General features: G+C 44.3%; 1 protein-coding gene across 2 annotated transcripts in view; it reads right to left on the bottom strand.

Annotated features, from left to right (window-relative positions):
* LOC309584576 (secretory carrier-associated membrane protein 1-like) overlaps positions 1-14,415 on the bottom strand; it is a 185,665-nt gene that overhangs the window by 23,437 nt on the left and 147,813 nt on the right. For both annotated transcript variants that reach the window (XM_082300662.1, XM_082300663.1), the window contains one exon: positions 4,269-4,428. In XM_082300662.1, the coding sequence (XP_082156788.1) occupies positions 4,269-4,428 (160 nt within the window). The remainder of the gene's footprint in view (positions 1-4,268; positions 4,429-14,415) is intronic.

Raw genomic sequence — 14,415 nt, 5'->3', positions numbered from 1 at the left:
GCTGTTTAAATTGCTAAAATGTTAGCCTGTAAAAAATCCCCAAATAAAAACATAACGGCAGAATCTCAAAGACCTCAATGTATTACTATGAAAACTAATGACCGCATGATATGCTTTCTACCAAATTTCTAAAGGAACTAAAGATCACTTAAGTCACTGAGCAAGAATTTGGCAGTAATAGGTCTTTCTGCAGAAGGGAATTTGTTAATTTCCATTTATTCAACAAGTTCACCCTATTTCAGCTGAACAAATGATTGAAAATTGAATATGCAAGTAGTAGTTTTCCTTTTCCAAACAATAAATATTCACTAAGAAATGCTAAGGATTTACTAAATCTAAAACCCTGAAAGATAACATGACACTGAACTCCACCAAATCAGGAATAATAATTTCATATAAAAGAACACTACTAAGAGAGAACATGCAATATTTATGATGAAAATTAAATACTATCATTTTAAAATACTGGCAACTATCTGTATTTTTAATTTATCTCAATTTGTACCAACATTGTAACCAAAGTCATCAACAAAAGTTAGACTAGTAAATTACTCTTCTCATGTTTTAGCCTTAAGGGTGTAAGAATTTAGTGTACAAGCAAATGTAAGTTAGACTATACGATTCCTCAAAGATGTGTAGGTACAGCAATATCTTCTTGGCTAGCAAAAAGAAACATCTAATTTAGTCTAAAGGTTATGCTCAACTGCAATTTATGGCTATCAGTCTATCTCTAAAAAAAATTAGTGCATTTAAACTGAGAATATCCTGATTCATTTCAATCTGAAAAGGAAATTTTAAAAAAATACACCAAAAGTATGGGAATTTAGAATCTCTACATGCTGATTTTCACCCAAAAAAAGTTCAATTTTGCATTCAAACCAACCATTCTATTTTTCAAGACTAAGATACCACATGTCAAGTTTGTGAAGTTTTTCAAAATCCAGATTGCTAAAATCTAGGAAAAATACTGGAAGTTAATTAATATATACCTGATCTACTCATTTTTAAGAATATCAGCCTACTTCAATTACAGACACTACAGGTCACTTAGCAACATAAGATTTTTTAAGTCTAGAGTTTTATGAAGTTCATTCAGGAAGCCATCTATTGAAGACACCCTTAACTATTAACCTGCCCATGAAGGGATACAGATTTCATGAGAATTTTCCTTAAAACTGTTATCAGCTCAATACAAAATTAAATATTTCCTACAAGTACTATGTCAATGGTAGAAACTATAAATAGAATTGAACAGAATATTTTCAGTTGGAAGGGACCTACAATGATCGTCCAGTCCAACTGCCTGACCACTTCAGGGCTGACCAAAAGTTAAAGCATGTTATTAAGGGCATTGTCCCAAACGCCTCTTGAGCACTGACAGGCTTGGGGCATCAACCATCTCTCTAGGAAGCCTGTTCCAGTGTCTGACCACCCTCTCAATAAAGAAATGCTTCCTACTGTCAAGTGTGAACCTCCCCTGCCCCAGCTTTGAACCATTCCCATGCGTCCTGTCACTGGATCCCAGGGAAAAGAACTCAGCACCTCCCTCTCTACTTCCCCTCCCCAGGAAGCTGTAGAGAGCCATGAAGTCACCCCTCAGCTTCCTTTTCTCCAAACTAGACAAACCCAGTGTCCTCAGCTGTTCCTCACAGGACATTCCTTCCAGCCCTTTCACCAGCTTGGTTGCCCTTCTCTGGATGCATTCAAGGATTTTCACATCCTTCTTAAGTTGTGGGGCCCAGAACTGCACACAGTACTCAAGGTAAGGCCACACCAGCACTGAATACAGCAGGATCATCACCTCTTTTGACCAACTGGTTCTACTGTGTTTGACCCCAGGATGGGGTTTGCCCTCTTGACTGCCGGGGCTCACTGCTGACTTATACTGAGCCTGCTGCTGATCAGCACCCCCAGATCCCTTTCTGCAGGGCTGCTCTCTAGCCACTCCTCTCCCAATCTATACTTGTGCCCAGCATGACTCTGTCCCAGGTGCAGGATCTGGAACTTGGACTTGTTAAATTTCATGCCACTGATGGTTGCCCGGTGCTCCAACCTATATAGATCCCTCTGCAAGGCCTATTGCCCCTCAAGAGAGCAAACAGTACCTCTCAGTTTCGTATCATCAGCAAACTTGCTAATGGTGCATTCAACTCCTGCATCCAGATCATTGATAAAAATATTGAATAGGACCAACCGGCTTTAGAATTGAACCCTGAGGAATACTGCTAGTGAATAGTCACCAGGCAGATGTAGCTCCATTCACTACAAACCTTTGAGCTCTGCCCTTCAACCAGTTCTTCACCCAGCACACCGTGAACCTGCTCATCCCACAGTTGGACAACTTGTGCAGAAGGACACTGGGAGGGACAGTATCAAAGGCCTTACTAAAATCGAGAAAAACTACATCCACTGCCTTCCTTTCATCTACTAGGCAAGTGACATTTATCATAGAAAGATACCAAATTAGTTAAACAGGACTTTCCCTTTGTGAACCCATGTTGACTGTGCCTGATGATTGCATTGTTCTTTAAATACCTTTCAGCAGTACCCAGTATGACCTTCTCCACAATTTTTCCAGGAACTGAGGTTAGACTAACAGATCTGCAGTTCCCTGGGTCTTCTCTCATGCCGTTTTTGTAAATTGGAATAGCATTGTCTAGCTTCCAGTCAGGGGCTACCTCCCCAGACTCCCAAGATGTTTAGTAGATTATTGAGAGGGATCCTGCCATAACCTTTGCTAGCTCCTTCAATACCGTGGATCAGAGCCCCACAGACCCCATCAGGCCCCACAGACTTATGAACATTCAACTGATGCAGCTGGTCCCTTACAATTTCAGTGTCCACAAATGGAAAGTTAGTGTTACCACACTCACGGTCCTCTGACTCAGTATTATTAAAGACTGAGACAAAAAAAGCATTTTATGCCTCTGCTTTTTCTTTATCCCTATTACAGTGACCATCATCATCAAGTAGCGGTCCAATGTTTTCTTTAGCCCTCCTCTTGCTATTTACGTACTTAAAAAAGCCCTTCTTGTCTGACAAAACACTACCCAGTTTCAATTCTAGCTCAGCTTTGGCATTTCATGTCCTCTCCCTGCATATGAGAACCATGGCTGGGTAATTTTGCTGCTAAGCCTGAACTTTCTTCCAGAGATCATACAATTTCTTTTTCCTCCTGAGTTCCACAAGGAGCTCCCTGTTCTTCTGCCTCACTTGCTTGGCTTTTGACACAATGGAATTGCCTGCTCCTGCACTTTTAAAAGATAGTTCTTAAAAACTGACCAACACTTGCAGACCCATAAGCCCTCAAAATCAGGGTACTCTGCTAGGTAGCTCCCTGAATAGCTTAGAATTCTGCTCACCATTTTTCTCATTACACTGAAAATTTTAAACTCAACCATTTCATGGTCACTGTGGCCAAGACAACCACCAACCATCACATCTTCCATGAGTCCTTCTCTATTCACAAACAAGTCCAGGAGGGTATCTTTCCTAGTGGGCTCCCTGAGTCCTTGTGTTAAAAAGTTCTTTCACAAACTTCAGGAATTTCCCATCCTTGCTTGTCACAGCAATATGGTATTCCCAGTTGACGTCTGGGAAGTTGAAATCTCCTCATAAGGACAAGGGCTACCAATCCAAAGATTTCTCTTAATTGCCTATAGAATAACTCATCACTGCTATCATCCTGGCTAGGCAATTGTTAGTAGACACCCACTACATCTCCTTTGTTTTCCATCCCCCTACTCCTCACCCAGAGGGTCTCAACCACATCATCCCTAACCCTAAGGGCTGTACAATCAAACCTCTCCCTTACATACAATGCAATTCCTCCACCTGGCCTGCTCTGCTTATCCCTCCTGAACAGCCTGTAGCTCTCCATTCCAGGAGCCCAGTTGTGGGGCTCATTCCACCAAGTCCCACTGATACCAATGATATAGCTCTGGGAGCTGATGCTTCCAGTTAACCTTGCTTGTTTCTCATACTGTGTGAATTGATGTGCAAGCATTTCAGGTGCAGTCCCGGACCTTCAGTGCTCTCAGGAGCTAATGGTTTTAAAATATTTTAAAGGATATTCTGTGATATTCCTAACTATTGCAATCAGCATTTCAGATACAGCAATTGAATTAATGGTAAACGTTCTACTTGTTTCTAATGAAATTACGGTGAAGGATTATCTTAATGATAAACGAACAAATTCTGGAATGTCAATGCATTTCAACAAGTGAAGTATTTTTTTTAAAGATTTTAAATCAAGCTGAAGTTCTTACCTGAAAGCTCCATAAAGTGGTCTGTACCAGCAGACAAAAGAACAAGGGGTAAAAAGCAAGAACCAGAGGATACTCAATCCAAAATCAACCCCTCGTGTAGCATCAATGTAAAACCAGGCCAAACATCCAAAGATATTAAGAAACAGTGTCACTGTATGGACTGTAGAAGCATAAGCAAAGAAAAATCTTAATTAAATTATGTTCATATAATAAATTATTACAATTGTCAAAGTAATACTTAAACTGCATTTTTAAACAAAACATAAGCATGCTGACAATAAATCAATATCCTCTCTCAGTAATATGCTGATTTTTATAGTTTTCTAAGTTTCAGGTTAAAGTAAATATTCACAACTAAATGTAGTGAACATGAAAATTCAAGTAATATCAGGTGTATAGCAAGGAAAAAAATCTGTCATAAAATATTTTCAAACCTAAAATGATGAAAAAAGAGGCTTCTACAGCTGCAGTAACTGATACTTCTACAGTAATTACCGGATATTTGTACTTTTTTTAACATGCTAGTTATTTGTTTTCTCTTACAATCAGGCAAGTAAATGAGTGCAGGACTGTCACCCTTAATAATACAATACAAAAGAAAAATTTTCCAAAAAAACCCCCTGCTTTTAATGAAAAGCTCTTTGTCTTACATGTAATAGAGCAAAAAAATCAGCTAAGTAAAAATGCTTCTCAGTAAAACAAGATCTGCAAGAAGCTGTTCTAAATCCTTTAATACATATTGAATACTCAAATATTTCTTATAATATTGGTCCTAAACATCTGCTTTTTTGGTTCTCAGCTCTTAGCTCAGTACTGACATTTTTGCATTGGCAGACCTTGTTACAGGTTAACTACTGAATTTCTACTAAAGAAAATGCATTGGCATTACAAACTCATAGTTTATTTCAAATATATTTACCTCTTGGAACAAAAAAAAATACAACAGTAGTAAGCAACATTACAGCTACTACTTTCATGCTATCTGGCACTGTCAGGGACTGAAATGGTTCATGCCTTAAACATTGTTATGAAGTTTTGCCCATTATAGCAAAGACTGTATAAAGAAGCTACAACCACAGAAGACTCCCTGAAGAACTTTGGACTGTGAATTAAGCTGCCTAGATAAGATAAAGAGTACACACTATTGTTTAATCACCTCAGATCTAGGGTAAAACAAAAAAGGCTGAGGGAGAAGAATGCATCCACAGGAAAGCCAAACGCAGCAGAAATTCTTCCCTGGCTGAGTTTGGGGTAGGGGAGACCACAGCCCAAAGAAACCAGGTTTACACAGACTCTTCCCCCCCCCCCCCCCCCACCCCCCTTCTCCCAAAACAAGGGGGAGGAGGTTTCGGGTGTAACCTTTCGTCAGAGGCAGTGAACACCCATCCTCCCTTACACAAACCGGCCCGGCTGTGGAACCCCCAACCCCACAGGCCACATTGACGGGACATTCACATGAGAGGCAGCTGAGGGGGTGTCATAATCCATCAAAGATCCCCCGAAGTGCTCCCCAGAGACATTCCTGAAGCCTTGCACCACAGGATTGCATGTGATACAACAAACCCAGAGTCTGTTGTAAGAGACAATGGCAAACTCCCCCCACCAGGGAGGTGCCTGGGTTTTCCTACCTAGCCTGAACGTATATTAACCCATCGGATTCTATGCTTTTTGGGGGGACCCTCACCACCAAGAAAACCAGCTGGAGAGGATCAACAGAACATCGTTGGGATCCACAGATGGTGATATTTTCCTTATTCTGTTTCTGTCACTCTCTGTCCCTCCCACCTATTTTCTATTTCTTTCTCTTTCTCTCTCTCTCTCTCTCTCTCTCATATTTACTATCAAATCAAACCCATATATCGACATTGGCATATGGTCTCGTTTGCACCTTAATTTGGGCAGAGGCATTTCTAAGAACATTAATAAACGTATTGTTACAGGCACAAAAGTTAGTTCTGTCAGACTTAGAAGATTAACATGAATTTCTGTCTTTGTTCAGTGACAACCAGTGATTCAGAAGTGATTTTGCTATATCAGAGGACAGTTTCTATCCTTGTAGACCAGGATAAAATAGAGTATTTATGAATGAGAGTGCACAAGCAGCTCCTTACAGGAATGATTTATTATTTATCTCCAGATAAACATTCTAGTTATTCTACTGGAAGTTAAGGTTAACAGAAGAATCATAGAATGATTTGAGTTAGAATGGACCTTTAAAGATCATCTAATCCAACCCCCCTGCAATGAGCAGGTGTTACATCCCTCTGATTGTTTTTGTGGCCCTTCTCTGGACCTGCTCCAACAGGTCCATGTCTTTCCTGAACTGAGGAGTCCAGAGCTGGATGCAGTACTCCAGGTGACAAGAGAGAATAAAGGGAAAGAATCACCTCCCTCGACCTGCTGGTCACACTTCTTTTGATGCAGCCCAGTTGGCTTTCTGGGCTGTGAGTGCAAGCTGCCAGTTCATGTCCAGCTTTTCATCCACCAATACCCCCAAGTCCTAATTTGCAGGGCTGCTCTCAATCCCTTCATCCCCCAGTCTGTACTGATACCAAAGATTGCACCAACCCAGGTGCAGTACCTTGCACTTGTGTCGTGGTTTAATGCCAGCTGGCAACTAAGCACCACACAGCTGCTTGCTCACTCCCCCACGGTGGGATGGGGAAGAGAATCAGAAGGGTAAAAGATAGAAAACTCATGGGTTTGAGATAAAGGCAGTTTAATAGGGAAAGCAAAAGCTGTGTGTGCAAGAAAAGCAAAACAAGGAATTCATTCACCACTTCCCATCAGCAGGCAGGTGTTCATCCACCTCCAAGAAAGCAGGGCTCTGTCATGCATAATGGTGACTTGGGAAGACAAATACCATAACTGAACATTTCCCCTTCCTCCTTCTTCCCCCACCTTTATATGCCAAGCATGATGCCATATGGTATGGAATATCCATTTGGTCAGTTAGGATCAACTGTCCCAGTTGTGTCTCCTCCCAACTCCTTGTGCACCCCCAGCCTACTCACTGGTAGGGCTGTACAAGGAGCAGAAAAGGCCTTGACACTGTGTAAGCCCTGCTCAGCAGTAACAGAAACACCTCTATATTTTCAACCCTGTTTTCAGTACAAATTTAAAACACAGCTTCATAATAGCTACTGTGAAGAAAATTAACTCTACTCCAGTCAAAACCAGCACAACTTGGCCTTGCTGAATGTTGAGGAATACACGTAGTACAGGCAGCTCCATGTGCAAGCTGCAAATTGCGTCCTGGGTGGGAGGAAGTGGCTGGAGTCCTAAGCAATGAGCCATGGACTGGTGCTGACCCTTTTGCAAGCAGGGCAAACAGACCTGCTCTGGCCAGCCAGGTGGCCAGTCATCCAGAGACTGCAGAAGCCAATGAACAATGAGAAGATCCCAGCCTAAATATCACTATTGGATTGTGTGCACAGACTGTAAGGGTATAAAAGCCCAGTGATTCCTTTGGTTGGGGTTCCTCCCTGGAGGAATGCATTGTACCACAATTAAAGGAATCAGACATCTGAGACTGCTATGGGAAACTTAGGGTCAAGCTGGTAAGGTAAACATGTCTGACTGTGAGTGGGGTGTGTGTAGGGAGTCAAGCAGGGTACCCGTTTGTTCACTGGAACTGCCCACTGCGAAGGTCCTAGTAGTTAAAAGTCTCAGGTGGTGCGAGTGTAACTCCCAGAGTGCCTCCTGAATGGTCAGACAGGAATGTTTCCTTAACACTGAACCTCATGAGGTTCACATAGGCCCACTTCTTGAGCTTGTCCAGGTCCCTCTGGATGGTATCCTGTCCCTAAGGCATGCCAACTGCACCACTCAGCTTAATGTCATCTACAAATCTGCTGAAGGTGCACTTGATCCCACTATGTCACTGATGAAGATATTAAACAGTACTGGTCCCAATATGGACCCCTGAGGGACACCACTCGTCACTGATCTCCATCCAAACACTGAACCATTGACCACTACTCTCTGGATGCAACCATCCAACCAACTCCTTATCCACCAAATAGTCTACCCTTGAAATCCATCTCTCTCCAATTTAGAGAGAAGGATGTTGTGGGGGACCATGTCAAAGGCTTTACAGAAGTCCAGATAAATGACATGTGTAGCCCTTCCCTTGTCCCCTGATGGAGTCACTCCATCATAGAAGGCCACTAGGTCGGTCAGGCAGGACTTGCCCTTGGTGAAGCCATGCTGGCTATCCCAAACCATGTCTCTGTCCTCCATGTGCCTTAGCACAGCTTCTAGGAGGATCTGTTCTGTGATCTTCCCAGGCACAGAGGTGAGGCTGACAGGTCAGTAGTTTCTAGGGTCCTCCTTTCTACCCTTTTTAAAGATGGGTGTGATGTTTCCCTTTTTCTAGTCACCTGGGACTTCACCCGACTGCCATGATTTTTTGAATATCATGGAGAGTGGCTTGGCAGCTACATCAGTCAATTCCCTCAGGACTCTGGGATGCATCTCATCAGGTCCCAAAGACTTATGTATATTAAGGTTCCTCAGGTGGCCATGAACCTGATCTTTACTTACAGTGGGAGGGACTTTGCTCCCCCAGTCCCCATCCTGCTGTCCATCCACTCGAGAGTTGTGGAAAGAGAGGTTGCCATTGAAGACTGAGGCAAAAACATTGTTGAGTACCTCAGCCTTCTCCTCATCTGTTGTTACCAGTTTGCCAGCCTTGTTCATTGGGGGGTACACTTTCTTTGACCTTCCTTTTCTGGCTGACATACCTGTAGAAACCCTTTTCACTTTTCTTTGTGCCCCTTGATAAATTCAGCTCCAGCTGTGCCTTGGCCTTCCTGATCCCATCCCTACACAACCAGACTGTATTCCTATACTCTTCACGGGATACCTGCCCTTGCTTCCCCTGCCTGTGCATTTCCTTCCTGCCCTTTAGTTTGATCAGAAGATCTTGACTCATCCTTTCTGGTCTCTTGCCTTCCCTGACCAATTTCTTACACTTGGGGATCAAGAGATCTTTTGCTCTACTGAGAGAATCCCTAAAGATCTGCCAGTGCTGTTCTGCTCCCTTGTCCCTGAGGGTAGTTTCCTAGGGGGTCCTATTGACTTACTCTTGGAAGAGCTGCAAGTTTGCTTTCCTAAAATTACAGGTCCTAACTTTACTCTTCACCAGATCCATATCCCTCAGGATTGTGAACTCCACCAGTGCATGACTGCAGCCCAGGTTTCCTCCAATCTTGATATCCCCAATAAGCTCACTTGTGTTTGTGACCATCAGATCCAGTATTTCATCCCCTCTGGTAGGGCTGTCTATTATCTGGCTCAACAAGTTATCCTCCATGCATTCCAGGAGTCTCCTGGATTGCCTACAGTTTGCCATGCTACTTTTTCAGCAGATGTCAGGGTGGTTGAAGTCCCTCAGCAGGATGAGAGCCTGTGATGCCTCCTGCAGCTGGAGAAAGAAAGCTTTATCAATAGGCTCCCTTTGACCAGGCAACCTGTAGTAAACACCAATCAAAAGGTTCCCTTTGTTGCCTCGGTCTCTGATTCTTACCCATAAGCTTTTGACCTGCTCGTAGCTGTTCTTCAGACAGCTCTTCACAATCTATGCATTTCTTGACAAAGAGGTCAACCCCTCCACCCCTCCTTCATCTCCTGTCCCTTTTAAACAGCCTGTAATAGCCAGAGATCTGCCAGGATGAACCACGCTTCTCATAGAGATATGATGGAACTCCGTTTATTCTATTGTCAGACCCATAGTTATACTCTAATTCCCCAAGCACGCATAAGCAAGCTCCATACTATTGGGTTACAGCTACTGTTCACGCAGCCTTTAATAGCAAGCGATTGGTTACAGATTAATATGCACGCGACTAACTAACATAAGTCTTTATCTTTCTATGGTCATCATCCCCCTCTGCAACATCCTGTTGGCTTGCCACATCAGCATTGCTCCTCTCTTTTTTCCCTAGTCAAGGACAGTTCACTAATATAGCTTGGATTGTGCACATACACGTCCCTGTTCACTCAGCCATTTCTCTACAATTCCCCCTTTTTCTTCTTGCACAAGCCAAGCCCGATTAACAACGTTCTCTAAAGCCTTCCATATACACCCAAAAACACAACAAAATATCCTGAGCATGATAAATGCACACTGCCTAAAACTTCTTGTCTCAGGCACTTGATAACATTCTCAGCATAAACTACCTCACTCGTCTACATTCCAACTTCCCCTAGTAAGCTCTTCCCCACAGCCCCCACAGCACAAGCGCAAGCACAAGCTATTATAACAGCGTAAACAATTTCTGCGGTGATTAGCATGCACACTCGGTGACTGTTCCCAGACTCCGAGTGGTCGTCCAGATGTGAGGTTGTCAGCCACCAAGCGAAGGTTCACTTCCCAAAGGTTGGGAACATCCGCTGTACGTGCCACGTCCTGGCTCAAAGTCGGACACGCACTCGATGGAGCCGCTTTTGTCGACAGCGGGACTGGGAGCAGGCTTGGTGCATCTACTAGGAACCCATATTGGTCTGGTATCTGTAGAAACACAGCTATAACCTCGACCATTAAATAACAATGGAGCTGGCCCCCCCCCCCCCCCCCCCCCGTGGGTCTTTATAACAAATTTGTACCCCTGGGGTGGCTTGTAACCTAATATGGCTGTTATGTGTGACTACGGGGGGTGGAGTGGAGGGCTCGACTTGAGCCCCTTCCTGTAGTTGCAGGGCCATCTGGGCCACACCCTTTTGGGACTCAGTGGGACCCTGTTGTGGCTCCTGCTTTCGATTGAGCTTTTCTTCCATAGAAGACAGAGCACAATCAAAGTGTTGTTTCATTTGATGCATTGCCTCTTCTACTTGATGAGCCCATCTTTCCAAGGCTTGTGGGTTCATGCAAGATCCTGGGGGATGAGCAGGTAGCTCATTTGTCGCCTCTGTCATCGGTACGTCATCATCTGGCAGAGGAACAGTCTGTGGCTCCGGCAGAGAAACAGTCTGTGGTCCGGGATGAATCTCTGCTGGCAGCGGAGGTGGGAGGGGGCAGGCAATCAGGGTAGAGGCACGGCTGACAAGAAGGACTGCCCGTTGCTCCACCCATTGACTGGTCAACTGTAACTTCCACATTTGCCTCCAGTTTGCTCTGAGGCGCGGTGGAGGTAACTTCCTCTTTTGGCTCTGATTGCAAGAGCTCTTTCTCCCACTCCCGCAGGAGCTCACTGACAGTCTGAAAGTGCTTCTCTGCTTTCTGCCCTTTTATCGCGCTCGGGCTTTTAAACAGTCCACTCAGCCCCCCACGCTGTGTAGTTCGGGCAGGAGTGACAACCCCAGCCAGTGTTGCAATTGCCTCCACTGCAGCCGCGGCTACTTTCCATTCGGCTTGCATATTTTTCAAGGTATTTATAACAGTTCTCCAGGTGGGCCCTAAGTTTGTCATTTCTTTCCCTTTTCCCTGGATAGTACAGTCCCACAGATGATCCCCTACTTCCCTCCACTCAGCTGCATCGAAGAGGAGGGGGGGCACTTGCAAATGTCCATGCTCTCGCGCCCATAAAATGAGCTTAGATCCTTTTCCTTGACCTCCTCCCCTTGCTTAGCGAGGACACTGAGGAGTAATTTCTGTGCTGCTGCAAACTCTAAATTCATGCTAGCAGGGTATCACGGAGGGAAGGTAGTGACCCTTCTTACCGGCCTCACCGACGTCCTTTGACTCGCGGTCAACACTCTCCGCCTGCAGTATCTCTGTCGCTCGTTGTCTTCACCCTTCTTTCAGTGATCAGCGAGCGTATCTTCCTCTGAGGAACGGTCCCTGGTCGGGCTCCAGAAATAGCCAGAGATCTGCCAGGATGAACCACGCTTCTCATAGAGATATGATGGAACTCCGTTTATTCTATTGTCAGACTCATAGTTATACCCTAATTCCTCAAGCATGCATAAGCAAGCTCCATACTATTGGGTTACAGTTACTGTACATGCGGCCTTTAATAGCAAGCGATTGGTTACAGATTAATATGCACGCGACTAACTAACATAAGTCTTTCTCTTTCTATGGTCAGCATCCCCCTCTGCAACATCCTGTCAGCTTGCCACATCAGCCTTGCTCTTCTCTTTTTTCCCTGGTCAAGGACAGTTCACTAATATAGCTTGGATTGTGCACATACACATGTCCCTGTTCACTCAGCCATTTCTCTACAGCCTGTAGCCATCAATAGCTGCTTCACTGTTGAAGAATGGTTAGAGGATCAGGGACATGGATCATTGATAGAGCTGTAGGGTACAGATCAATAAAAGAGCTGTACAAGCAAATGCCTGCATGAGAAAATGCCTGCATGAGAAACAAGCCTGAGAACCAAAAGGGAGTTTTAAGGAGGTACAGTGCTGTGCTGATAAGATGCACTGACCATGAGAGGGGAGGAAGAACTTTGATTTCTCAAGTTAAAACATAAATAGTAGAAGCTTGCCAATGTAGTCTTTTATCTAACCCAATTATGTAGAAACAAGAATGCGCTTTCATAAGTTTAAGCCAATCAAGAACTGACAAGCATGTATACTCATACTATATAAGTGCCCTTGTATTACCAATAAACGAAGCTTGCTTTATCAATCACACTGATTGTCTGCATGTCTTCCCTTGCCGAAGTCAGCAAGATGGCGCCCGAGCAGGGACTGGCACTTCGTTTTCTTGACTAGGCGGGAGACCGAAGAGGCACCAGTAGCAGCGACCGGAGGGCGGAAGATCGGCAGCTGCAGGCAAGCACCTGATCTGTGCCTGGACTGACCTAACAGAGGGGTCCGCCGTTCGGCTGACAAGGGCTAAACTGAAAAGGCTGCATAACTCCTGTCGACAGGGACAGCGGTAGGACGCAGACAGCGGTAGGACGCAGGTATGGAAACAGAGGTGGCCCTTGATTTATTTTTACGCTTTTTAGAAAAGCGGGGAGTTAAGGAGATAAACCTTAATAAGGAATTGGCAGGGTTAGTGGAGTTTGGAAAAGCAAAAGGGTATTTTAAAGATTCAAGGTCACTGTTTCATGAACAGCAATGGAGAGAGTATGGTGAGTGCTTATGGAATTTAGTTATAGATGAGAATAAGGAAGTTAAGAAGTTAATGAAACCATGGAGAGCAGTTACTAATTGCCTAAAACAATATCATGTTGAAAAACAGGTAGCAGCAGTTGCTACGGCTCATTTAGAAGGCAAAGACCCTCCACCTGGCATGATGACACTCGGGAGTGATTATGTTCCCATGCCACCGATAGGGTGCCCCGTAGCTGTTAAACCCCTTACAGATCAGACACCGTATGTTGTACCTACCGCACCCCTGGCAGAAAAGAAAGATGAGTTACCAGAAAGCGACAAAAAAGAGTTAGAACAAGAAGACGCTAGATGTTGCCAAGAGTTTGCTGAAAAGGAAAATTGCAAAGCATGTAACAGTCCTAAGTCACGAATTAACCGAGTTGACTGGGGAAACATAGTAAGAACAGCCCTTGAGAATAAAGACTATGAACTCGCAGAAGCGATCGGAAATCCATTTGCCTTCCCAGTAATATATCAAGCAGGCGGGGGGGGGGGGGGGGGGGAGGGAATAGTAGGAGAATATAGACCTGTAGACTGGAAATTATTAACTCAGTTACGGAGCACGATTAGTGAGTCAGGACTGCACAGTGAACCAGCTAAGCAAATGTTAAACTACGTGTGGGGGAGTGGAATTCTTTACCCAGAAGATATTAAAACCATCGTTACAATGATTATGACCCCATCACAAATCATGCTGTGGCAGGCGCATTGGAATAGGCTCTGTGACGCCTCTGCTAACGTACCCCGTAACCAAGGGGATCCCTTGCATGGGGTCACCGTAGAACAGCTTACAGGATCCGGTCAGTTTGCCAGAGTGGAAATGCAAGTGCAAGTGGGACCAGAGGTATTATTAGAAGCTATGCGGCTTGCGCAGCAAGCCATCAATTATATTAAAACAACACCCCCTCAGCCCTCCTACCTGTCGATCAAGCAAGGAAGGGATGAGCCCTTTTCAAGTTTTGTCGACAGAGTTACTAATGCTATACACAATTCAGATGTACAAGACTTTATGAGAGGACCATTATTAAGACAGTGTGTAATGGAGAATTGTAATTCTGCCACCCGATCCATATTAGTTACATTGCCAGCAGATGCA

Source organism: Coloeus monedula (genome assembly GCF_965178545.1).
Source record: "Coloeus monedula genome assembly, chromosome: W".
Classification (NCBI taxonomy): Eukaryota; Metazoa; Chordata; class Aves; order Passeriformes; family Corvidae; genus Coloeus; species Coloeus monedula.
Note: the sequence above shows the minus strand (reverse complement) of the source record. Positions and strands in the feature narration are given on the sequence as shown.